Below are 24,944 nucleotides of genomic sequence, written 5' to 3' on the forward strand. Positions count from 1 at the left end.
ACGGACAATCGAGGCTTGCCGAGATTGCCTCTCATATATCGATATCCAATCATGGCGCGAGTATGATAAATGTAACTGATCTGTGGATCAGATAAAACATGTCACATGCCTCAGACCTTAACAAACGTCTCTTACATTAGATAAACTCGTCAACTTATTTTACTGCTTTACTCGAGGCAATACATAGCAACTTATGCTATGTTGAGAAAAGGACGATTTAACGCTGCGTTTACAAAAAGTTTAGCACATACAGTATCTGTATCTGACATCCCCAAAAAGTACAGTCTTGAAATTGAGTTCGCCACATGGCTGATTGGCCGACTTATCTTCAACGCAGGCACTCAGAATTTATGTAAAAATGTTTTACATGATTTTAAGTTCAATAGGGTCGACAGTGGCTTGTTAGGGATCAGGGCGACGATTCTCGTATTTTCGTAGTCCATAATATTCGTAACTTGACAGTTGCTTCTATAAAATCTCACAAGAACTGTCAAGTAACGAATTCTTAAAGTTACGAATGTTTAGAGAATCGGCTCCCAGTGGGGAACATCAGACAGTTGGTTTAGATATTCACAGTATGTAAAATCCATCACAAAGTTCGGTATAAAATTGAATTGTCACGTTTTTGTGTGATTCTTGTCAAAATTCATACGAAAACTGGACTTTTCAGCCTTAGTATAGTAATATAATAGTACATTACTATACCAGTGAAGTAATTTTCAATGAATGTACAAACCAGGTATCATACAAATCGGAGGACATAGCGATTTCATATATGAAATCGCTATTTCCTCCGCTCCATACAAATTTTGACATTAGACCATACCTATAGAGTATACTTTCATTGGACATTAGACCTAGTTTCACACTTCCACTGCAATCCAACATCACAATCTTAACCATTCGAAAAACGTGCCCTGGACATACAATCGACAATCTAGCACTTTTTCTCAACAGTTTAGAAACACTGTCCACCAATGACCTTTCAGTGAAATTATGACGTAAGAAGGTCATATTATCAAAAGACGGACTGACATCGCAACGAGAAATCCAATACTATTTCACTCAGTTTTAGACCATTTACAAAAATTAAGCGAGCACTGAAAATGGCCGGAAAATATAAAATTGTGATGGTCCGTCATGGCGAGTCGGAATGGAATCAGAAAAATCTATTCTGCGGCTGGTTCGACGCAAATTTGAGCGAAAAAGGTTCGTTCATATTCTTTTTTCGCCTATTTGACGATTGTTTTTCACTTGTCTTACGATCAATTAATGTGATTTGTCCATTTACAGGCAAAGAGGAGGCTTTAGCTGCTGGTAAAGCGGTCAAAGATGCTGGTCTTAAGTTCGATGTGGTATGTCGGTCAAATGAACTCGGGTTCAAAGGGTTTAACATTTTCATTTTTGTCAGGCCCATACATCGGTTCTGACCCGTGCCCAGGTCACATTGAATTCCATTTTGACCGAATCCGGTCAAACTGGTATTCCAATTGAGAAAACTTGGCGATTGAATGAACGTCATTATGGTGGTCTGACTGGATTGAACAAATCGGAAACTGCTGCCAAGTACGGCGAAGAACAAGTACAAATCTGGCGTCGTAGTTACGACACGCCACCACCAGGTAACATCCAAATTCTTTTGACAAAATCAAATTTCGATTAACCGTTGACTGGTTCGTAGCAATGGAACCGGATCATGCCTACTACAACACCATCGTTAAGGATACACGGTATGCCAACGATCCAAAACCTGAGGAATTTCCAATGTTCGAATCGTTGAAATTGACCATCGCGCGAACCTTACCGTACTGGAACAACACCATCATACCACAAATGAAAGAAGGCAAGAAAATCATCATTGCCGCCCATGGTAACAGTCTGCGCGGTATTGTCAAGCATTTGGACAATTTGTCTGACGATGCTATCATGTTGTTGAACTTGCCAACTGGTATTCCATTCGTCTATGAATTGGATGAGAATTTCAAACCAGTCGTGTCGATGCAATTTTTGGGCGACGAAGAAACCGTTCGAAAGGCTATCGAAAGTGTGGCTGCCCAAGGCAAAGCTAAGTAAGCGGGAACGTTTTTATCGTGAGTAGTTTGATGAGAGAGGGAAAAAAGTGAATCCAAAAACACATATTTTATCCAACCGAGCATATAGCGGTTGCAAAATTATTTATTTCGTTCGTAAGGTCCGACAAAAATGTTAATAGAGAACCAAAATTAAAATAAAATCCGAAGCGATAAGTTCATTCGATTCCTTCTTTTTTTTTGCTGTTTTGTTTCATTTGTACAGTGAACCGTCACAATTCTCAGACCCTAATAGTTATTGTAATGCTTCAACCGGTACAAGGACACCTGCTTAGCCATACAGCCGATCGCAAAATATCCACTTTGCGGTGAAAATGACAAAACGGTTGGTTTGTCCAATTTGGATAAAACGCCCGGGAAGTTATTGAACACAGTACCAGACGGAAAATGTACCATTCTGACAGCATCAGCAATACAATTCGACGACATTGCCAATATTTCCGATGTCGAGTTGAATTTGATCGATGAAATGGCTGTGGTCAGATTCATAACAGCTTTCAGTGGTGTCGGTGTCTTGGTTGTTAGACTATGCCGCAAATCGTACACGTTCACCACTCCTTGCCTACTACCGGTAGCCAGTAGTTCTCCGCTTGGGCTTATTGCTATGGTGGAACCGTTAATGCATCCATCGTCCCAAAATCGATGCTCGACAAGGCGACTTTTCATATCGAATACGGTTACTTCAGCATCCGAACTGTGTGAGAACAGTTTGGTTGAATCGGTTGAAAATGCCAGCGCCACGCATGGATGCTCTTGTTTCAGTGTGAAGAGTTTCTCCTTTGTGGTGGCACTCAAAATGTGCACCTCACCGAAACGGCCGACGACTGCCAGATAGGTTCCACACGGAGACAATTGAAATTGTGTCATTTTGGTAATGTTTTTCGGTAGAAAGACTCGTTGTGCCGAACCGGTGAGAAGATCGAATGTGTAAAAGTACTTTTTGCTGCCACCGATTATCGCCTGATTGCCGGAATTCGTAAGGCTACACTGTTTGATGGGAAAGTTCTCAAATGTAATGCTGTGCAGTTTCTCATTCTTCTTCCCGTCAATGGCATAAATTGTCGCAACACCAGAGTATCCAGTCACAATAGCCGCAGTTGATGTTGGATGAAAGACGGTCGACGTTATTCCAGGTCCCTCTGCATACGTAGCTCTGTTCACATCTTTTAATCTCTTAAATTGTAGAACTGTTGACGGCAGTTTATCTGATGTGTGCGGTTTGATTAGACCAACTGTACGGCTAATGACTGCATCGTCGTCATCCGAATCACTTTCTTTTTTCCTATCTAAGTCGGCCCATTTCGGTGCCCCAAGAACGTTCTGAAATGTGTTCTCCAAGTGAGCCTTGTACTTGCCAATTTTTCTGACCGTTGGAGCGCCTTTCTTGCCGTAATCAATAACATCATCAGCTTCCAAGTGCTCATCATCCGAGTCATGCCACAGCGGTTGTCGTTTCTTTCGTTTCTTTGAGCCAGTTTCATTTACAGCTTTGGATAGGTTCGACAGAAGTTGTTCTTTATTACCGAAAACTTTGTATGCGAGTTCCTTTCCTCTTTCAGACACAATGTGTTCGTTGGCACTGTCCTCTTTCTCATTGTTCAGGGCAGCATCGGGTTGCTGGATTTGTAACAATTCGCGGTCATCATCGTCACTACTCATTTTTGCATTTAATATTGATTCAAATTAAAAAAAAAGAACTGACCAAATGGCGCACGTTGGTTAATACACACACACTGTATCGAAAATGACAGTAGGCATGCTGCTGTGACAGCTACATACTCCCAGCAAAAATAATAATTTTTGGTGGCGACTTCTATTGTCAAAATCTATTGTCACTTAACATCCTTAACATCCTTAACAATTAAAGCGCCGATGGCACAGATTTTATCTTACTCCGTTTTAGCTGTAAACCATTTAAACCGTAAAGCTTCGAGTGAAAATAAAAATTTGACAGAAAATGTATGGTCATACTGTCAATTTTTCCGGTCACACCAAATCAAAGACACAGCGTCCATATATTTTCTGTCAAATTTTAATTTTTGCTCTATGAATAAATCAGGCTTAACAGTTGACTCTCTAGCAATGATAGCTCCGTGCCTTTTCTATTGCTTGTGAGAACTGTCACGTAAACGGAGTAAGTTCTCGGAGGTCAGAGCTCTAACGTTTGTTTTCTATTCAGAAAACTTACGTCAGTGTGGACCCAAATGGTAAACTCCAGTCTCTAGATCAATTTAATTTTCTAAACATTAGAAGCTCCGATCGCCTGATATAAGAAAACCAAAATTTAAAAACCCCTTCGAAAAAAGATCTCAGAGTAAAAAAAATCCGGTGGATGTTTATTATGGAAAGTTTCGTTGTTTACGTCAACAAGACATGATTTGGGCGAGGGAGAAACGACTCAATTACAAGGAATTACAAGGAATTAACTGAAAATAAGAGAAATTGTTAGAAATTGAAAGTAATTGAGAGGAAATACAGATGAGTATGATCATCAAAAGAAGCAGCCAATGCAAAAAAATCTTGTTCTTTCACTCACTGCATCATCTGGGAATTTCAAACATGAAACAAAAAACTGACATTTAATGCTACGAATATTTGTTAGCCCTGTCATCAACTTAATGCTCCCTTTTACGAAATTTTGGTAACAGGAAATTTTGTGCGAGTTCATCTTTTACGTACTTGAAAAGTGTGGTGTCTTAGTGCTGTGCGCCAGATTACCCTACGCTCTCGCTGCACGTTTCGCGAATCGCGATCTTGTCGATTTGGCTCGTTCAGCATTTTTGCAACGCCAAAACAGAATCTGACCATCGGTTTGGGTATTTGAAATTACAATCAAAAGAAAACACAGTGCTGGTTCTTTCGTCCATCTTACTTATCCGTTACTCCTTAAATTTACTTTCAACTTCTATCAATTTCTCTTATTTCCAATCAATTCCTTGTAATTCCATCAATTTCTAGTATTTCCTTCAATTACTATTATTTACCGGATGCTCCGGCAACTACAAGAAACTGCTGCAATTTCGATGGTTTTTGTTCATTTTCTTTACATTTGAAATGAGTCCGGTAATTGAAGGAATTAGTAATTGAATTGCCATTATTTTGGCCAGTGAGTTCCGTCTCGGATTTGGGTATATATAACGATCCTAAATAACGCTCGGACCAGGTCAGCTCAACCTGAACTTACCTAAAAGGGATTTTCCTGAAAATTTTGATAAATTTTGACCTGAAATTTTCAATGTAGTAATTATGTCAATCTATTAGGTCGTGATGACCTGACTTTTTTCACAACGTAAATCGTAAAATTATTCGCGCCCGGCTAAGAAACATAAAGTTTTATAAAATCAGTTGTTTTTGAGAAACTGGTGTTACGCATTGTTCATATCGGTCTGAGCAAATTCGTATGCACAATTTATTGATTGGGACAGTACGGACGGTGCATACAATTTTTCGGATTAAATTTCGAAGAAAATAATTTCGGTGCGCCATCTTTAGTAAAAGCGACCAATTACAGTGAATTATTGAACTCCTTCGAACTTTAACTGCCTTTTTGTGACGTCTAAAATAATAACAAAATTATAAAATCTCAAGTATATTACGCGTTGATTGATAATAACTATGTTGAACTGATCTATTCAGAATTAGTAAGACATAAGACAATGATTTAAAAGAGAAAAAAGGATTGATTGCTTTAAAAGTATTAAAAAAAAAAAATTAATAGCCGACGTCTTTGCCATCTAGCGTATACAAAATACAGTTTCAATACAGTGATTAAAATAACGTCGTTGAATGCGCATCGTCAAACGTCTGTTGTTTTGAAAATCGTAAAAATTATATTTGTTTCATTGAACATTAATTTGTTAATTCACTTTATTTGACGCGTTTATAATTTCTGTTTGTTGTTTTATGTGGTCGCACAATCAAAAATGAGTGCATTTGAGGTAAGCAATTGCGTAAAGCAAGCGAAAATTGTCCCATTGTTTTCTGACACAACGGTTTGACTTTAACAGTTACACAAACCCTTTTTTTGATTATCGGAACTTCTTCGAAAAACAATTGGGTGCTCACTGAGCCACTGAGGTGGTCTGAATTTGTAAAACATTTTTTTTTACAAGTGGGAAACACGATTTTGTTAGATGCAATCAAAAATGTCCGTGATGCAATTTTGTTGGTCGTCCGTTAGTGTATTGTGTGAAGGATTTCAGTACAGCTGAAATGGTGACATTCCAACACAACGGAATAAATGATTCCGATCTAAGCAGAGCAAAATTTTTACTCAAATAACCGGAGAAATTTCGGTTTTTTTCGGACAAAATTCGATAATTAAATTTTACGTTTTGCAGGTTGTCGTCACACCCACTCGCGTTAAAAATGCACGGCGTAAGAATGCAGCTAGAGAACCAACCGCTGTTGTTCTAGCACCATTTTCCGCCAAATCTGTTGTTACATTTGAAGATATTCCCGTGACAAAGACTGCAAGGCGGTTTTTAAATATAACAAACCCGTGCGACGATGACTTGGAGGTAAGGGGACAACTATAGTAAATTGTATGTGAATTCAATAAAACAATCTGGTTTGTTGTTCAGATAACTTTGAAGTCGTCAATCGATACGTCGTTTGGTGTAACCTTTGAATGGACCACGAGCAGAGTTCCAGCAAATGGCTGCACCACCATGGAAATCGTTTGGACACCAAAGGTTGAAGTCAAAACGAAGGATACGATTACCATAGTCGATGACAGACACTTTAAGAAGGATGTGGCACTGATCTTTAAGTCAATTGATTCGAGCACAACGAACGCTAAGCCAACGAAACCGTCTGCCTCAACGAAAACGGCCAAGATTGTTACCGGAAAACTGAAAATCAAATCACCGTCACCTCCGCACGGTCTTTTGAGACAAGCAATACAGTCGAATAAACACAAGGCCAAGGTGTCGGTGAAGGATTCTACGGCAGTGACAGGGTCAAAAGCAACACCACTGCATGCAGCTGGTCAATTGCCATTAAGCGAACTGAATGTTTTTGGTCATCACAATAAATTGCAGCCGAATCATGGAAAGGAGAACAGAAGTCCGCCACGTTCACCAACGTTTTCTGCGACAACCTTATTTGATGATATTCAATTCACTCCGGTCAATCGAAAGAGCGACAAACCTGCCGATGTTGATGACATCGAATATATGGCCTCGTTGCCAACGCCTGTTACAAAACCAACATACAACTCGACTTATGCAGTACGAAATCCGTCAGACACCATGGAAATTACGTCATTTGAACCGAACATTGCCTCCACAGTCGATAGGATAACAAATTCGTTGGAGCCGAAACAATTACTCGCTGAGGCAGATCCTCGACGGAAGTTATTTGATATGACACAGTCGATATGCGTCGAAAATGGAACACTACCCACATCGACCGCGCCAATATTCAACGTAACTCACACAATTGTGCCAGCATCGAGTCTGTCCAACATAAAAGAAGAAGCGGACGAGTCGATTTCAATGCAAAATACATTTCAATTACCAACGAAATTGCCAGCCGTGCCGACCAATGATAATTCGGTAATGGATCGGAGCAGTCAACACGGCATGGATACGTTGCACAAAAAGTTTCAGTCCATGCGAAATCTTGACGACATTTCTAACAAACAAAAATTGCTTAGAGACAATCTGGGCTCCATGCCAAATTTAACGGACGACTTGGAGGTGCATGCAATTGAAAACAACCGATACTTTTACCAGAACGTTGAGAATGGTTTCCAGGCGAACGCAAAGCGAAACCAATCGAGTGCGAGCAGTGTCTTCGGCTGTAGTGTGATGAGCTTTAAGGAACAAGATTTTCTGGCCCAATCGAGTCGCTTCGACCTAGACAAGTCACATGGCATGATGGGCGATGTGAGCCGACGCGAATTTGCAGTGCCACAACCAGTCGATAATTATGCTATGAAACGAACCGTCGATAATGAGCATCACAAGCGCAAACCAGCGCCAAAGTGGTCTCCACCGAAAAGATCCAAATTGGATTCCACTTCGAACAGTAGCATTTGTTCAAGCAGTCAGTCGATCAGTCGGCGTACATCGAATTGGGGTGGTGTTAAGCCGAAAAAGTTTCCCTATGCCATTCCGAAGTTGAATTTAATTAGACAGAAACCGGAGGAGGAAAGAGTGGTCTTTTTCGACGCGGAAACCCATTTTAAGTGTAAGTTTACATTGCAATATGAGAGCGGGCGGCAGCTCCTTCAATTTTAATTATTTCTCTTTTGCAGCGGTCATAAATCCCGACGTGTTTGCTGCAACCACAACCAACGATCCATTTCTTTGTGTGTCGATGTACCTGGACGAGGAGTGCATCGAAAAGCATGAAATCAATTTTAAGAAGTGGTTGAACGCTCTGGTCGCTATACCATGGGAAATTGACAGTGATAAACAGCAACAAGTCGATTTTGGAAAATTGTTCAATGACGTCCGTGGCAAGGATGTGAATACGGCAGAGACGAAAGAGCAGGTGTCGTCGCACTACCTAACAAAACACCGTATGGAAAGTTTGCGAAAAACGGCAACCACTCTGTACATGAGCGATAAAATGACTGCAATGCTACAGAAGCTGTGTGTCTTGATCGAACGTGGGCAGTTGAAGATGCGTGATGGACTTGAATTGCATTTGGACATTGTTTTGCAGCGCGAAATTCTTCAGTTGCTGTTGAACTTCAATCCATTGTGGCTTAGAATTAGTCTTGAGGTCATCTACGGGGAAATCATCAACATGAGCCACAATTTCGACATCATGTCGCTCAGCCGTTTCATCGTGAATCGATTGTTCCGGAATAAACATTTGGAGCAAAAAGTTAGCAAATATTCGTCGCAGAAAACGGACCCATTGAAGAAATTTACGCTGAAGAAGCTGTTCATGCTGCTCATATACTTGGACAATGCCAAACAGAACAAAATCATTACGTACAATCCCTGCTTGTTCGTGAAGAGTTCGCCGTTCAAGGAAACGAAGGAAATCCTTTGCAGATTCTCGTCGTTGATACTGGGCAACATGGGTGATATTCAGCGAGATCTGAAGCGGATCGGTATTGTGCTGAGCCATAAACAGACGTACATCGAGGAATTTGATTACGCATTCCGAAATCTGGCTGTGGACCTGCGTGATGGCATCCGTTTGACCAAAGTGATGGAAATCATTCTGCTCAGAGATGATATGGTCAATCAATTGCGCGTGCCGGCTATTTCGAGATTGCAGAAAGTGTACAACGTTGATTTGGCATTGAATGCACTGAGGAGTGCTGATTTCACCATTTCCGGTAAGATTTAACGGTAATTTTCTGCGAGAAATTGAATTAAATTTGAAACAAAAATGGTTTCAGGTGGCATCGTAGCCGCAGACATTGCTGACGGTCATCGCGAGAAGACGTTGTCACTTTTATGGCAAATTATTTACAAATTCCGTGCACCTAAATTCATTGAAGCAGCAATTTCGATCCAGTTATGGTGGCGTCGATCATGGCTGAGGGTGGTCATTAAGCAACGTATCCGAGCAAAATTGCTGAAAGCGAAAATATCTGCAGCCACTCGTATACAGGCCGCGTATCGAGGCCATTTGTCCAGGAAATGGACGAAAATGTGGCACGCAAAGAGAACCAGTGCAGCGATCATTTTGCAGTCACACATACGTCGTTACCTAGCCCAAAAACACTTCAAACGCCAATCGACTGCAGCCAAATACATCGAGCACTGGTACCAGCGCACCTGTCTGTATAATCGACAACGGAACCACTATTTGCATCAACGAAATTCTATTATCATAATCCAGCAATGGTATCGAAGAGTGCGACTGGCCAAGAAAATCGAATCTCTAGTGCCGGTAATTATATCGCTGCGGAAGGAAGCTGCGCTACAGAATCGATGTGCGATGATCCTGCAAACCCGTTACCGAGCAACTTGCCTAATGAGATTGGAAAGACGTAACTATTTGAAGATGCGATCATCAGCAATTGTCATTCAACAACGGTTTCGTTCGTTCCTGCTGATGAAGCAGGACCGAACTGAGTATCAACGAGTTCGCAGTGTGATTGTTACCATCCAAAGAAAGTTCAGAGCCAATTTACAGAGCAAACAGATGCGAAGCGGATTTCAATCAAAGAAGCAGGCCGCTCTGTGCATTCAAAAATATTTCCGAGCAACGGTTGAAGCAAGACGAGTCCGCACGGAATATTTGACATTTAAGCAAGCTGCACAAACCTTACAGATCCGCTATCGAGCTCGCCTGGAAATGTTGAAAGCAGTAAATGAATACCAGACGATGAAACGATCAGCGATTGTCGTTCAGCAACGCTATCGAGCCCGATTGAAGATGTTGGAAGAATCGAAAATGTTTCAAATCAAACGGAAAGCAGTCATCGTCATACAGACTCGCTATCGTTCAATTGTGGAAATGCGCCAGCAACGAGATGAATATTTACGAACCAAATTGGCCGCACAACAGATCCAACTAAGATGGAGAGCGACACTTTTGATGCGGAAACAACGTGCTGATTATGTTGAGATACGCAAGGCGACAGTTTCTATTCAACGACGAGTAATTGCTAATAGAGAAATGCTGAAACAACGAACGAACTTTGTCGCACTGAAGAAAGCGGCTATTTCCATCCAAACGCGATATCGATCATTGCAAATGATGCGAGAAGACCAGTCCAGATATCAGCAGTTGCTTTGGGCTTGTCGATTTGTTCAACAACGTTTCAGAGCTAACAAAATCGCAAACATTCAACAGGCTGAATATCAACACCTAAAGAATCACGTAATCCGCGTCCAAAGTCGCTTCCGTGCCAACCAGCTAATGAAATCTGAACGGAAAGCCTATTTACAACTTAAAGAAACCGTCATACGCATCCAGACCATGTTCCGTGCTAAATTGGAAATGCGATCGGAGCGACAGCACTACTTGCATTTAATTAAGATGACCGTTTTCGTTCAACGTATGTATCGAGCAAAAAAAGCGATGGAAACTGACTTGGCCCATTTCAAGCATCTCAAATGGAGCGCTACTGTCATCCAGGACCGGTACAGAGCACAAATGCAAATGAAACGCCAACGGATCGAGTATCTCGAACAGAAGTCCAGTGCAATAACCATCCAACGATGGATTAGATCAGTGAAACTGTTGCGACATGACCGGCAGCAGTATTTGTCGTATCGCCAGAGTGTCATCAACGTCCAGTTGCGATATCGAGCGAAATTGCAAGCACAAGAAGACCGGTCGAACTACAAATTGTTGCAATGGGCCACTTTATACGTTCAACGTCTATACCGAGCTAAGTGTGTAATGCGTCAACAGCAGATTGAATTTCAACGTACAAGAAATGCAGCTATTGTCATTCAACGTCGATACAGAGCCAAAATTGAAAGCAAGAAACAAATTACGGAATATCGAACGATCGTCAGATCGGTCAAGTTGATCCAGACACGGTTCAGAGAATACAAACTAGCGAAAATGGAACGTGAAAGATTTTTCACAATTCGTTGCGCAACCATCAAAATTCAGCAATACGTTCGATCATATCGACTGACGCAAATTGTTCGGAAGGACTTTTTGGAGTTGAAAGAATCGACAATATTCGTGCAACGAATGTACAGAGCTAACAAGTTGATGAGAACGGAAAACGCCCATTATGTGAAACTTCGAAATGCCGTCACAACAATACAAACCATCCACAGAGCGAATATTCTGATGAGACGACAACGCGAAATCTATCAAGAAAAACGATTAGCCGCTCTAACAATTCAAAACTATTACCGCGCTACGCAACTAATGAAAGCGGAACGTTGCAAGTATTCGATCTTAAGGAACAGCGTCGTCTATTGTCAACGACAATTCAGAGCTAATCTCATGATGTTACAGCAACGTTGCTCTTTCCTCATCTACAAAGCAAAGGTGTTACTCGTCCAAAGACAGTACCGTGCCACGCTTCAGATGCGATCGGAGCGAGCTGCATTCGAACAGCTAAAGAAATCCACGGTCTTCATCCAACGTCGTTTTCGATCGAACATTTTAGCGAAAAATCAACGATCCGAATATTTACGGCTCATCCAAGCCACAGTGTTCATTCAGCAAAAATACCGCGCTAACAAAGCCATGCAGATGCAACGTAAATTGTTTCTGCGACAGAAAACCAGCTGCCTCGTCCTACAACATCATTTCAGAGCAATTTTGGCTGGAAGAATGCAACGTGCTCAGTATCTGCGAATTCGAAGTGCTGCATTGGTTATTCAGCAACGATTTGTTGCGTTCAAATTGATGCGTGAACAACGAGCTCACTATCAGCATATGCGAAATGCGGCAATCATCATTCAGACTAGATACCGAGGATATTTAGTCATGAATGAGAATCGTGTCGCCTACAAACAACTGCGATCGGCTGTTGTTCGAGTACAGACACAGTACCGAGCTAATGTGCTGATGAGAACGCAGCGTACCGAATTTAACACACTGAAACGCAGTACCATAGTGATCCAGCGATGGTTCCGAGCCACAATGCGCATGAAAGTTCTATCGAATCAGTACAAACTGATCAGATGTTTGGTGGTATGCATTCAACAACGTTTCCGAGCCAAAATGGCTATGAAAATGGACCGTAAGCATTTCACAGAGTTGCGCGCAGCCACAATTGTGATACAGCAAAAATACCGAGCTCGACAGCGGATGATTGTGGATCGAAATGCTTGGCACAAAACACGATCGACCGTAGTTGGTCTTCAGGCGAACATACGCGGATTTTTGGCACGCCGAGAGTTGCAGAAGAAGTTGACACCCGAATTCAAGTTGTTTGTGCGACAGTCCAAGTGTGCGGTCAAAATTCAAGCTTTCTGGCGAGGTTGGAACGTGCGTAAGAGAAAGATGACTAATGCGGTGGCTTTGAAGAAGATCCGTGAAAAAGTTCAAAAAATCTCGAAAGATGTCAGAGCGGATAAGAGAATCAAGCACGTGGTGTTCAATAATATTGATGTGCTGAAGAAGAAAGGTGGCAGAGGCAATACGGTCGAGATACTAAATGTACTGTTGCATCTAGGTGAGTCCTCTGTTTAGCTTCATTCAAACATGTCAAGGATTTAACCCTTTGTCTTCATTCCCTTTGCAGCAAAGATATCGCGCATGGTACCACATCTCCTCGTTGGTGATTCGTATTTCGTTGTGACCTTTTGTTATGGAATCATGTCGCAAGCGATTCGTTCTGAATTAGACAAATTGATCATAGAGCAGTGCAGTTTCATCATTTTAAATTTGGCGCGGTACGAGCTCACCAAAGCTAATGTGTTTCAAGTAAGTGCTTGACTAATTGATATCAAAACAAAAGCTTATTATCAACCTCTTGTTTATCCAGCTGCGCGGTCTTACTACCATCGCTCAAATGTTGCTGCGATGGTGTGACAAGGACTGTGATATTTTCAACACCTTGTGTTCCCTAGTCTACGTATTTTGTCAAAGCGCGGAATTGACGAAGGTTAGTTCCACATTGATCACTCTGCTGTGTAGTGACAACAAATATTTTCAAATTTCAAAAATTGCTCCACAGGAAATTCGCAAGTTCATGACATCATACGATGCTGAACTATTTACTCTGCATCAGATCAAACGACTTGTAAAGCGAAAGGATAACATGCGACAAAATAAGACGCAATTGTCTTCGACACCGTCTCGACTCAACGCACGACAACGTAGCCAATTGCCCATGCTGAAGCCAGACTTTGGTATGAATTCGACAAAGCCATACATCTTTGAAAGTTCAGCGTTCGCTTTTGATACAATTTTAAAGAAGTTGGACATTACGAACATTTAAATTTAATTTTTTTGATTTATAATTTAGTTTTTCTTTTTTGTTAGTTTTGCTTTTGTTTCAAGACTTTATGACGAAAATAAAAATAAAATTTTGGTCGACCGATTTGTAATTTCCGATTTTTAATCAAACAATATGCACCACAAGCACAAGCAGAATTGTCGTCATCAAACCAATAGCAGTGACACAAACTGATTCAACAGAATGCTCTAGCTGCACCGTACTTTTTTGTTGGTACTGCGCAACGAACGAAAATCTATTCAATTTGTTAATGAAGGAATCGACGCATTTACAATGACGAGTGCTGTTCACACCGAAGCAGAATAAGTCTTTACATTAATGATCGTATTTTCGCTATATGGGTCTCATGGGCTTACTATCACGTTTATGCCACGACGCATTCGAATCCCGGAGAAAGGTGAAATTTTTTGTTGTTTTGATAAAGCGGCTGAGAATTTTTTTTTACAATTTTCAACCGATTTCGTTACAAGAGTGATTAACCGCGCTTAAAGGGGGAAATCTGCTATTCGCCCTTATTTAGGATGTTTGAATTTGTTGAATTTTTCACCCGAGTACAATATTTCGTCGACTCTACCGAATTTTCATTTTTGCCTCTCAGGGCAAATAGTTGATGAAATAGGGCAAATAGCACATTTGAAGAATACCTGAAAACCGTTCGACCTTAAAAGCGGTTAACACATTGTAAGACTGATCGGAATCAAGGGCGAATAGCACGCACAACAGTTTAACCAGAAATCTAAACATTGTCGTGGTACCAAACATGCATAGCACTGCTCCTAGCATTAACATAGAAAATATTTGGAGGCTGATGGTATCAGAATGAGCTTTGCATTTCTATCATACAGATGGGAGTCACGCTTTCTTCGTGTGACATACGAATTTTAATGCAGCGCTATGAAACATGCCATTTTTAAGTGACGAGTAGTAGTACAGAAACTGGCAATCAAATTTCAGACGAAATTTTCTTCAACTGATTTTCAGATGGTTCACTCACTCATACAAACAAATCTGGTTATGCATGTTTATAGGGTTTTACCATGTGTTTACCACGTAATAACTGCGTTGATGATAAGTTTGCATCGAAGTGGCTATACTATAAGACCCTATAGAAAATGCTGAAATACCTAATAGGCAAGACGATGGACTGGCAGCTTTATTCTTCAACACTGTTATCGAGAAGGTGATACGAGATAGCGACGTGGAAACCAGCGGTACTTCTTTAGAAACTTGAGACAGTTAGTGGGATATGCTGACGAGTTAGACTTAATTGGACGGAACGTTGACATCGTTAAAGAGAAGTGCGGCTTAAGGGTCAGTGAGAGAAAAACCAAGTACATGACAACTTCATCGTCTGATGGCAGACCAACGCTGGAGGTGAATGGAAAACACTTCGAGACTGTCGACAGCTTTATTTACCTTGGGTCGCCGGTCAACAGTGATAATAGCATCGGAAAGGAAATACGTAGAAGGGTAACGCTTGGTAACATGAGTTACTACAGTCTTCAAAAACTCCTCCGTCCAAAACACTCAACCGCAACCTTAAGTGTGAATTGTACAGATCGCTGATTAGACCAGCATATGGCCAGCTTGGTGAATGACACAAAGTGATGAACAGACACTTTTGGTTTTTGAAAGAAGAATTCTTCAATCAATTTTTGGAGGTATCAATGTAAACGGCAATTGACAATACCGATACAATACCACTGAAAACTGCGAGATGGAAATATGCAATCGAGTCTGATCTGAAAGTAGTAAGAGTGAGTGACTGGAGAACGTTGGCGCGGAATAGGTCCGATTGGAGAAGATTGCTGGCCAAAACAGATAGTAGGTTTCCGCCTAAGTAAGTAAGTGGTAAGTAATCCCCATTTTTACCGAATTTAAAAATATTTTTCCGGAATTAGTTTCAGCATCAAAATATACAAATTAAAACATACTAAGTTGCCCGCCATGAATCCAATTTGACTTTCATTTTTACAATATTTGGACGCATAAAATTCAAATTTGAAAATTAATTTTAATTTTGTTGAGTCGAATTTAAATACACGTCAAATTGCTGCCTCATTAAGCAAGTAGATCCAACTAAAATGTACTCGACCGATATCGAAAATGAATTCGATCTAATGCAAAAGTACAGAGGTAAAGTTAACGAAAAGTCAATCAGATCAATTCAGCAGTACTACCGGTCGTATAAGTTGATGAAGGCTTCACGAACATCTTTTGTGAAACTTCGAAATGCTGCTGTAAAAATTCAACGACGCTTCCGGGCAACGAGAAAAATGAGAATAGAACGAAAGAAATTTCTTGACTTGAAGAAATTCACAATTTTGATGCAGAAACGATACAAAAACTCTGTGACCATGCGTATTGAACGTAGGAAATATGTAGCTCTGCGGAATGCCACTCTATTTTCACAAAAAAAAATTCGGCGGAACCAACAAAGCAAAATTGCTCGCCAAAACTTTCTGAGTTTAAAAATTGCCACCATCTCTATTCAAGCTCGCTTTAGAGCAACAATGTCAATGAGACTCGACCGCCAAAAATACCTCCATCTAAGGAACGTGACAATATTTTTGCAAAGACGTTATCGGGCCAATGCCTTGATGAGACAGCAACGTTCCGCTTATGTGGAACTGCGGAAATCAATTATATCGGTACAAAGACGGTATCGAGCAAAGCGAGCAATGATCGCTGCTCGAGACCAATTCCAACGATACGTAAAAGCTGTTTTAGTCATTCAACCTCGTTTTCGAGCAACAATGGGAATGAGATTAGAACGCCAAAAATACCTCCATCTAAGGAACGTGACAATATTTTTGCAAAGACGTTATCGGGCCAATGCCTTGATGAGACAACCACGTTCGGATTACGTGAAACTGCGGCAAGCAATTATATCGGTACAACGACGATACCGAGCAAAGAAAACAGTAGATGCTGATCATCACCAATTACAAAGACACACTCGAGCGGCTTTGGTAATTCAATCTCGTTTTCGAGCAACAATCAAATTTCGAAAGGAACTTCAGGAATACCTGTGCCTAAGGAAGTCCACTCTCTTTATTCAGAGGCGGTTCAGGGCAAATGTGCTCATGTTGAAGCAACGTTCGGATTATGTGAAACTGCGGATATCAATTGTATCGGTACAAAGACGGTATCGAGCTAAGCGAGCAATGATTGCTGTTCGAGACCAATTCCAACGATACAAGAAAGCGGTTTTGGTCATTCAACCTCGTTTTCGAGCAACAAGAGAAATGAGATTAGAACGCCAAAAATACCTCCATCGAAGGAATGTGACAATATTTTTGCAGAAACGTTACCGGGCCAATGCATTGACGAAGAAACAGCGTTCCGACTATGTAAAATTACGCCAAGCAATTATATTGGTACAAAGACGATACCGGGCAAAGAGAACATTAGTTGCTGATCGTCACCTATTACAAAGACGCATTCGAGCCGCTTTGGTAATTCAATCTCGTTTTCGAGCAACAATTGAAATGCGAAAAGAACGTCAGAAATACCTGCGTCTAAGCAAGGCCACTATCTTTATTCAAAGGTGTTTTAGGGCCAATGCACTCATGATAAAGCAACGTTCGAATTATGTTAAACTACGGCAAGAAATTGTATCGGTACAAAGATGGTATCGGGCGAAGAAATTAATGGTTGTTGTGCGGGATCAATTTCAACGACATAAGAAAGCGATTTTGGTCATTCAAACTCGCTTTAGAGCAACAAAGGAAATGCGAAAGGATCGTCAGAATTACCTGCATCTAATCAATGTTACTATCTTTATTCAGAGGCGTGTTCGAGCCAATACGGTGATGAAGAAACAACATTTGGATTATCTAAGACTACGACGAGCAGTTATGTCGGTACAAAGACGATACCGGGCAAAGAGAGAAATGATCACCGTTCGAGAACAATTTCAACGAAACAAGACAGCGGTTTTGGTCATTCAATCTCGTTTTAGAGCAACAAAGAAAATGGTACTCGAACGCCACAAATATCTTCGGCTAAGAGAGGTCACTACATGTTTGCAGAGGCGTTCGCGAGCCAATGTATTGATGAAAAAGGAGCGCTTGAACTATGTGACGCTAGAGAAGGCAATTATTTCCGTTCAAAGACGTTATCGAGCAAATAGGTCAATGGTCGCTGACCGAGAGCAATTTTATCGTTACAAGAAATCGGTTTCCGTTATTCAAGCACACTTCCGAGCAACAATAAAAATGAGAATGGAACTCCTGGAATATAAGTGTCTGAGGAACGCCACAATTCTCGTTCAAGCGAAATTTCGTGCAAACAGTACCCGACTCAAGTATTTGAAGTTAAAGCAAGCAGCTATTATCATTCAGCGTAAATTCCAAGCAAAGCGATCCATGAAATTGGACCGAAAATCCTATATAACGCTACGGGACTGTTGTATACTGTTGCAGAGACGTTTTCGTGCTAAAAAACTTGGTCAGTGTCAACGTTTAGATTACTTGCAAATGAAGAGAGCGGCATTAATCATAGCACAGCGATGGCGTGCTACAAAAGCTATGCATGCGGAACGACAGAAGTTTTTACAGGCTCGACGGGACGTAATTTTTATCCAACAAAAATTCAGAGGTCACAAACTAATGCTTACGGAACAAAATGAGTTCCAGCGAATTCAGAAAGCACATCAACGGGTAACTGAAAGGAAGCGAAATATGTGTGCAACTAAGATACAAGCAATCTGGCGAGGTTGGTCTGTCCGAAATCGAAAAACCGAACGATCATTAATTTTACGAAAAATCCGACGAAAAGTCGGACGAATTAGCAAACATGTTAGGGAAGAGAAAATTCTGGAAAATGTTTTGCGAGAGCAGGTAGCTATATTAAAGAAGAAAAACAATTCAGCGGGATTACTTAATGTACTCCGTGCTGTCGGTGAGTCTTTTCTGTGAAATTCAAAACTTCCAACGCTAAACACATTTCCATTTCGCACATAGCTCAAACATCACGAACTGTACCAAATGCTCTCGCCAAACATTCGTTGTTCATATCGAATTTTTGCTATGCAAAAATGTTGCAAGCTGGCCGATCAGAATCAGACAAATTGCTGATAGAGCAGTGTAGTTCGATCATTTTGAATATGGCCAGATGCAACGTAACTAAAAAACATTCATTCCAAGTACGACAAAAGTTGCCTTCCACATCAATTGCATCATCACTCTTCAGATCATTTTCAGTTTAAAAACTTGAATACGATTGCTCAAGTGCTGTTACGTTGGTGTGATAAGGACAGCGAAATTTTCAACACCCTGTGCACTGTAATGTACATATTCAGTCTGACCCCACGGTTCAATGAGGTATCACCAATTCATCAACGACGATCACCACTGGCTCATTCAAATTAAATTTTCAGCAAATTCAAATTTTCATGAAAACTTCTCAAGCGGTTTTTATGTTCGACGAAATGAAGCGACGAATTGTTAGAAAGGACAATATGACAAGGCACAAAATGGAAAAGTCAGTGTCACATCGTAATTTGGTTGCTCTTAAAGTACAGCCACTGAATGAGTTGCCAAGTGAAAAGTCGGATTTTGGTATGTTATCGGTTGGATCGCGAAGACCTTACATTTTCTCTTCATCAATTTTCGCTTACAATACTGTTGTGCGGGAATTTTAAGTCGAATAAATATTCCTTAAATTTTGTACTTTGTTTGGATGATTCAAAGCTGATTAGCAACGATTTGTTAAATGATACTATTCTCAAGTTACGAGTTGGTCTAAAGAATATGTTTCTGAATAATTACGCTCCTTGAATGTTCTGGATTTATGGGTATGTACAAGACAAGCTTTTGCTGGTAGAATTTCGATGGGATTATATTAAACCGGGAGATAAAAAAATCAAAAAGGGAAATATTTTTGGAGATAAAAAATTCACAGTTGGAGATATGAAATTCATAAAAGGAGTTAAAAACAATTAATATAGGAGATATAAATATCAAATTTCGAGATAGAAAATACAATCTTGGAGATAATAATTTCGCTTTGGAGATAAATATTTAAATTTTGGAAATAATTTAAATAGTAAAAGAGATAAATTAATTGAAAATGAAGTTAAAAAACATAAAAGAGGAGATAAATATATATTAAAATGGAAATATTTAATTTAAAAAGGGAGATATCGAAATTAATAAAATGGAGATAAAATAAATTCAAAGTGGAGATATAAAATTCAAAAAATGGAGATAAAAAAATTAGAAATGGAAGTAAAAATCGAAGATAAAAAATTCGAAATTGCAGATAAATATTTAAAAACCGGGAGTTTACTATCAAAAAATGATCTGATAGATAGATGAATTGTGGTTGCCCACGGTGTTAGTTAAAATTTTTTCGAATGTCAATTGGGTTCTTAGGGTCGCAACAATTTCTTTTTAGTCTATATTAATAGAAGGAGGAAGTGTTCATTTAATGGATGCGACATTCTTTTTCTGTATAGCGAGTGCAATTCATTGTATTAAATAGCTTCTCAATTAGTTAACATTTTGACTATGATTTTGCTAGCTATTTTCTTCAACAAATCACACATGTAGTCCCATTCACCTTTTTCCTATGACTCTGTATTAAGTTATTAACAGATTCATGCCTAGATCGTGTACCGGACGAGTATCTTCGAACAACATTATTGGGCAACTGCCCGTTTCGATGTTTAGACGAGCTTCGGTGTATCGCAGGTAAGTAAATTTCACTTAAAAGGGAAGAGCTCGGGGAAGAGATAAACTGATAATTCTAAAATGAGATTCGATCGCAGGAAAAAATATTTTTTTCAATAAATGCAACTCGTATCAAGTTTTTATTTTAGATTTTATTTGCAATTTCAGGGTCATTTTGTTACAAATCGGCAAAGTTCAAAAACAAGCCATTTACAAAACGAAAGATTATTGAAGAGTTGTAAGGTTGCAACTTCATTTTAGCTGCGGTCTGTTTTCTAGTTTTCGAACTCAAGGAAGATAAAATAGTTACAAATGTGAGTCGTTGTTCAAAATCCAGATACAAACCCTTGTGAATGGGTTAACACAATTCACCTTAATATCCATCTTAAGATATATAGTTCCACTGTTCTAACTCAAGTAAACAACTTGAAGCGCTGCAGGCTAATTTTTTAAGATTTTTCGATTTACCACTCATGTGTGCTAGATTCGTCTCTAATGATAACGATCTTCAACTTTTTTTTACAAAAACGAAAAAAGAAAAAAAAGTAAGATTTTGCGGTGAGGGTCAAACTTTAAAAGTTTAGGCTTTTATTAAAGTCGAACAACTATTACTAAAACCAATACTTTAAGGTATAGATTCTTAGAAATACAGTTAGAGACAATGCAATTTCAGGATGAATTTGCTTCAGCTGTTTTTAAGCTAATCCAAATATAAAAACAAAACTGTTTATAGGTTTCTTTCATCGTACAGTAAAAACCCAATGAAAGCATACTCAATAGGTGGGTAAATCCACGTATTTTGTGACAGTGATTTTTCTCTTTCACTCTCACAACATCACCACTGTATTGTAGCGATAGCGCTCTACAATATCCATTTTCACATTTGGTAACATGACTTACTTTGGTGCATATTCGTACATTGAAAAGAGACAAAATTCTGTTTTGGTAACATGACTTACGCTGGAATTTCCAAGGTATGGTCTAATGTCAAAATTTCTATGGAGTGTAGGAAATAGCAATTTCATATAAACAAACTCACCTTTCAATGATTTTAATTGAGAGGTGAATTTTTTAGATAAAATCGCTATTTCCTCCGGATTGTATGGACATTGGAAAGACTGACTCGAAGGAGTGACGAGAGCAATTTCCTCAATCTATTTTACATCGTGAAAACTAAAAAGGTGTTTCATAAAAAGAGGCCCTAGAAACCAAAATGGTCCAGGGCGCTGAATATGCTGGATGCGGCACTGTGCCTGCCACTAAAATTTTGCACAATTAGAGCGCTTGCTATGAAAACTGACTCAAGTTTCAAAAATTTGTATGCACATTACATGACGTAATAAAATTCAAAAATTGAGATAATTTTCACTAAATTTTGGAATTAAAAAAATTAATTTTGGAAATAAATAAAATAAAAAGATAATAAAAAACTAAATTCTGAAAATGAAAAATTTAGTTTTGGAGATAAATGAATATATTTTACAGATAAAAAAATTTAATTTTGAACATAAATATATATTAAAATGAAAATTTTAAATTAAAAATTGGAGATAACGATATTACAAAAATGGAGATAAAAAATAATTAAAATGAAGATATTAAATTCAAAAAAGGAGACGGTATGACTCCAAATTTAATTTTATTATCTCCTGTTTTTAATTATTTATCTGCAATTTCAAATATTTTATCTTCGACTTTTAATTTTATACCTCCATTTCTGTTTTTTATATCTCCTTTTTTGATTTTTATATCTCCCGTTTATTACTATCCAATTTCGATGATGTTAAGTTTACAGAATCGCACGAACTCCGTTTACGAAAAAGTTCTCCGTTTTCATTCCGTTTTGCCTCCGTAGTATTAAAAAAATATATTAAAGATCATTATTATTATTTTTTTTTTTAATTTGCATTTTTTATTCATTTGATTTTGTTATACAATTAAATTACATAAATAGAAGAATTTTTGAAATTATCACAAGAATACGTTAGCATCACTATTATCACAGAAGGTATTACGGATGCTCACTGCATTGCCCCTCTGGATGGCAATTGAAATCCGTTGGAGCAAAAAATCCAGACTTCGCGGTTCGCCGGTTTTGCGTTTCATAAGTTTTCCCAAATTTGACAAAAACAAACGATTCGAATGCCACGGGCGTGAAATGGTAACGACGCTTCAAGTCAATGTAATGGTTGTGTTTGTCGCGTTCTGCATGATCAGCTGCAGCCCCACTTTTGTTGGATGTTAGATTGATGTACGATGGAGCTACAGTGTCAACCACTGTAACGTCCCAGATTAACGATCTTCCGTGGCTCCAGACCTTGTGGTTCCCGAGTGTTCGGAAATCCGGCAGATGCAATAGCCATTGATATGATATTGTTTATTTCGGTGTGTCTGGCGTATTTACCAATCTGCATGATAGCCCATGGTGACCATTTGAATTGAATATATACCCACAAACACAAACGTGTGGTTCACAAATCAGGCTACCCAAACGCATTGCCACTGCGATTCTCGCGGCGTCGTTGTCCAACAGAAGGCCCAATTGATGAGAAGGAACAGCTTGCAGCCACTTTGATGATGTTTTTGTTGATGACGCAAGAAGTCTAGCTCGATCAATTTGGTCACTGAATGACATCAACTCATTGAAAATGCATTTCACTCGCAACAAATCCCAGGACGATTGACCCATTTTTTGATCTGATTTTGAAGGTATAAACTCAGGTGGATACGATTCGATCGATGCGTTAAATTGATCATTTATGACACTCAAGTTAAATTTCGCGAGAATTCGGTTTGCCAAAGCTTGTGATTGATAAACCGAAGCAAAGTACGCTGGGTGAGCCAAATCGACTAATTTTCTGATGCCTATGATCTGATGTGTTAATTTCATTATTGCTAGACAAAACGCCACTGATGCACATTGCAATTGGACTGGTCTGGAGAAGACTGGCGTTTTTTCGGTCAAGGATTCTATTTCTGAAATTCTAGCTCCCATCCAAAACGGCTTCGGCATCAAAGGTGGTGCAGAAGCGATTGTGCATGCCGTCCGAACATTCATTGAGGCTCAACACAGTTGCCCAACGGCAACTATAAAATTTGACTTCAGGAATGCATTTAACGAACTGTTCCGGAAACTATTGCTCAGTACCATTAAGGATAAAGCTCCATCATTATATCCAATGTTACGCCAAGCCTACAGCTGTCCATCCAGCCTCTTCTTTGGAGACATAATAATCGATTCGCAAAGAGGTACTCAACAAGGCGATCCTTGTGCATTGTAACATTGGATATAATGATGGAGCTTTATCCTTAATGGTACTGAGCAATAGTTTCCGGAACAGTTCGTTAAATGCATTCCTGAAGTCAAATTTTATAATTGCCGTTGGGCAACTGTGTTGAGCCTCAATGAATGTTCGGACGGCATGCACAATCGCTTCTGCACCACCTTTGATGCCGAAGCCGTTTTGGATGGGAGCTAGAATTTCAGAAATAGAATCCTTGACCGAAAAAACGCCAATCTTTCCCGCCAATCTTCTCCAGACCAGTCCAATTGCGATAGGCCTAATGTCTCCATTCAATTTCGCCATGTAACAAGAATCGTATGCTGGTATATTATCGCGCACGATGTCTTGCCAACCTCGGCTTCGCCTAGTGCGCTACTATACAGCATACGATTCGTGAAGAAAATCGAATGATTACCGAATTAGTGTGACTTCAGTAATACGTGGCTTTTGTCGCACTAGTGCGATAAAATACGTTAATACGACATTGCACACAGGTAGCGTAAGTTACAAATACTTAAAAATACTTAGTTACAAAGTAAGTTACTGAATTGCATGAAATGTAATAACACACTTTTATCTCAAAAATTCATTTTCATTCACTGACACGGTGGGGCTGAACGAACTTTAAATAAAAGTGGAAGTTAACATCCCGGGTTTTTTCATAAGTGGAGTTGAGGGAGGGAATGCTATTCAAGCAAACAAGTTTAAGAAAAATCCCCTGAGCTTTTTCTGAGAAAGACCATCAGCGTCAGCCATTGGAATTGATAGAGGGACAAGTTCTAAATTTTACAGTGTAAAATTTATAGCTCTTGACATTTTCTTCATAGAGCAATAGCAGCTGAAAGTCAAAATTTCAGCATGTTGAAAGACTGATATCTCTAAATGGTACTCACAACTAGTTTTCCAAACCCTTTCACGATATCACGATATAAATGATCAAAAATTCCAATAACCTTACAAAATTTGCTTTTAACCCAAATCAAATAATAATGTCGATCGATTCAATAATTATGTCAAGTTAATATAGTGAACAATAAGC

At 39.4% G+C, this 24,944-nt stretch overlaps 4 protein-coding genes across 4 annotated transcripts; 3 read left to right on the top strand and 1 right to left on the bottom strand.

Moving 5' to 3' along the window:
* The first annotated feature begins 987 nt into the window (after positions 1 to 987).
* Positions 988 to 2,256, top strand: LOC119067943 (phosphoglycerate mutase 2). Its single transcript, XM_037171260.1, has 4 exons — positions 988 to 1,209; positions 1,294 to 1,355; positions 1,412 to 1,622; positions 1,682 to 2,256. Exons 1-4 carry the CDS (start codon positions 1,107 to 1,109, stop codon positions 2,071 to 2,073), a joined length of 768 nt encoding a protein of 255 aa, XP_037027155.1. The 5' UTR covers positions 988 to 1,106; the 3' UTR covers positions 2,074 to 2,256.
* Positions 2,257 to 2,281: 25 nt separating this feature from the next.
* On the bottom strand, positions 2,282 to 3,846 carry LOC119067942 (U3 small nucleolar RNA-associated protein 18 homolog). The gene has a single exon (XM_037171259.1). The coding sequence runs from the start codon at positions 3,747 to 3,749 to the stop codon at positions 2,319 to 2,321; it is 1,431 nt and encodes a 476-aa protein (XP_037027154.1). The 5' UTR covers positions 3,750 to 3,846; the 3' UTR covers positions 2,282 to 2,318.
* A 1,845-nt stretch (positions 3,847 to 5,691) lies between these two features.
* Positions 5,692 to 14,042, top strand: LOC119067944 (protein abnormal spindle). Its single transcript, XM_037171261.1, has 8 exons — positions 5,692 to 6,028; positions 6,431 to 6,610; positions 6,674 to 8,285; positions 8,353 to 9,393; positions 9,457 to 13,158; positions 13,228 to 13,409; positions 13,471 to 13,590; positions 13,663 to 14,042. Exons 1-8 carry the CDS (start codon positions 6,014 to 6,016, stop codon positions 13,924 to 13,926), a joined length of 7,116 nt encoding a protein of 2,371 aa, XP_037027156.1. The 5' UTR covers positions 5,692 to 6,013; the 3' UTR covers positions 13,927 to 14,042.
* Positions 14,043 to 15,924: 1,882 nt separating this feature from the next.
* Positions 15,925 to 19,615, top strand: LOC119067945 (protein abnormal spindle-like). The gene is made up of 4 exons (XM_037171263.1): positions 15,925 to 18,849; positions 18,912 to 19,093; positions 19,152 to 19,271; positions 19,328 to 19,615. Exons 1-4 carry the CDS (start codon positions 16,029 to 16,031, stop codon positions 19,589 to 19,591), a joined length of 3,387 nt encoding a protein of 1,128 aa, XP_037027158.1. The 5' UTR covers positions 15,925 to 16,028; the 3' UTR covers positions 19,592 to 19,615.
* Positions 19,616 to 24,944: the final 5,329 nt, after the last annotated feature.

Source organism: Bradysia coprophila, assembly GCF_014529535.1.
Source record: "Bradysia coprophila strain Holo2 chromosome X unlocalized genomic scaffold, BU_Bcop_v1 contig_130, whole genome shotgun sequence".
Taxonomy (NCBI): domain Eukaryota; kingdom Metazoa; phylum Arthropoda; class Insecta; order Diptera; family Sciaridae; genus Bradysia; species Bradysia coprophila.

Coding starts and splice junctions, on each gene's coding strand:
- LOC119067944 (XM_037171261.1), top strand. Junction 6,611..6,673: donor CGTGCGACGATGACTTGGAG/GTAAGGGGACAA, acceptor TTTGTTGTTCAG/ATAACTTTGAAGTCGTCAAT. Junction 13,159..13,227: donor AAATGTACTGTTGCATCTAG/GTGAGTCCTCTG, acceptor TTCCCTTTGCAG/CAAAGATATCGCGCATGGTA.
- LOC119067943 (XM_037171260.1), top strand. CDS start 1,107: ATGGCCGGAAAATATAAAATTGTGATGGTCCGTCATGGCGAGTCGGAA. Junction 1,210..1,293: donor CGCAAATTTGAGCGAAAAAG/GTTCGTTCATAT, acceptor GTCCATTTACAG/GCAAAGAGGAGGCTTTAGCT. Junction 1,356..1,411: donor CTGGTCTTAAGTTCGATGTG/GTATGTCGGTCA, acceptor CATTTTTGTCAG/GCCCATACATCGGTTCTGAC.
- LOC119067942 (XM_037171259.1), bottom strand. CDS start 3,749: ATGAGTAGTGACGATGATGACCGCGAATTGTTACAAATCCAGCAACCC.
- LOC119067945 (XM_037171263.1), top strand. CDS start 16,029: ATGTACTCGACCGATATCGAAAATGAATTCGATCTAATGCAAAAGTAC. Junction 18,850..18,911: donor TAATGTACTCCGTGCTGTCG/GTGAGTCTTTTC, acceptor TTTCGCACATAG/CTCAAACATCACGAACTGTA. Junction 19,272..19,327: donor TGACCCCACGGTTCAATGAG/GTATCACCAATT, acceptor TTAAATTTTCAG/CAAATTCAAATTTTCATGAA.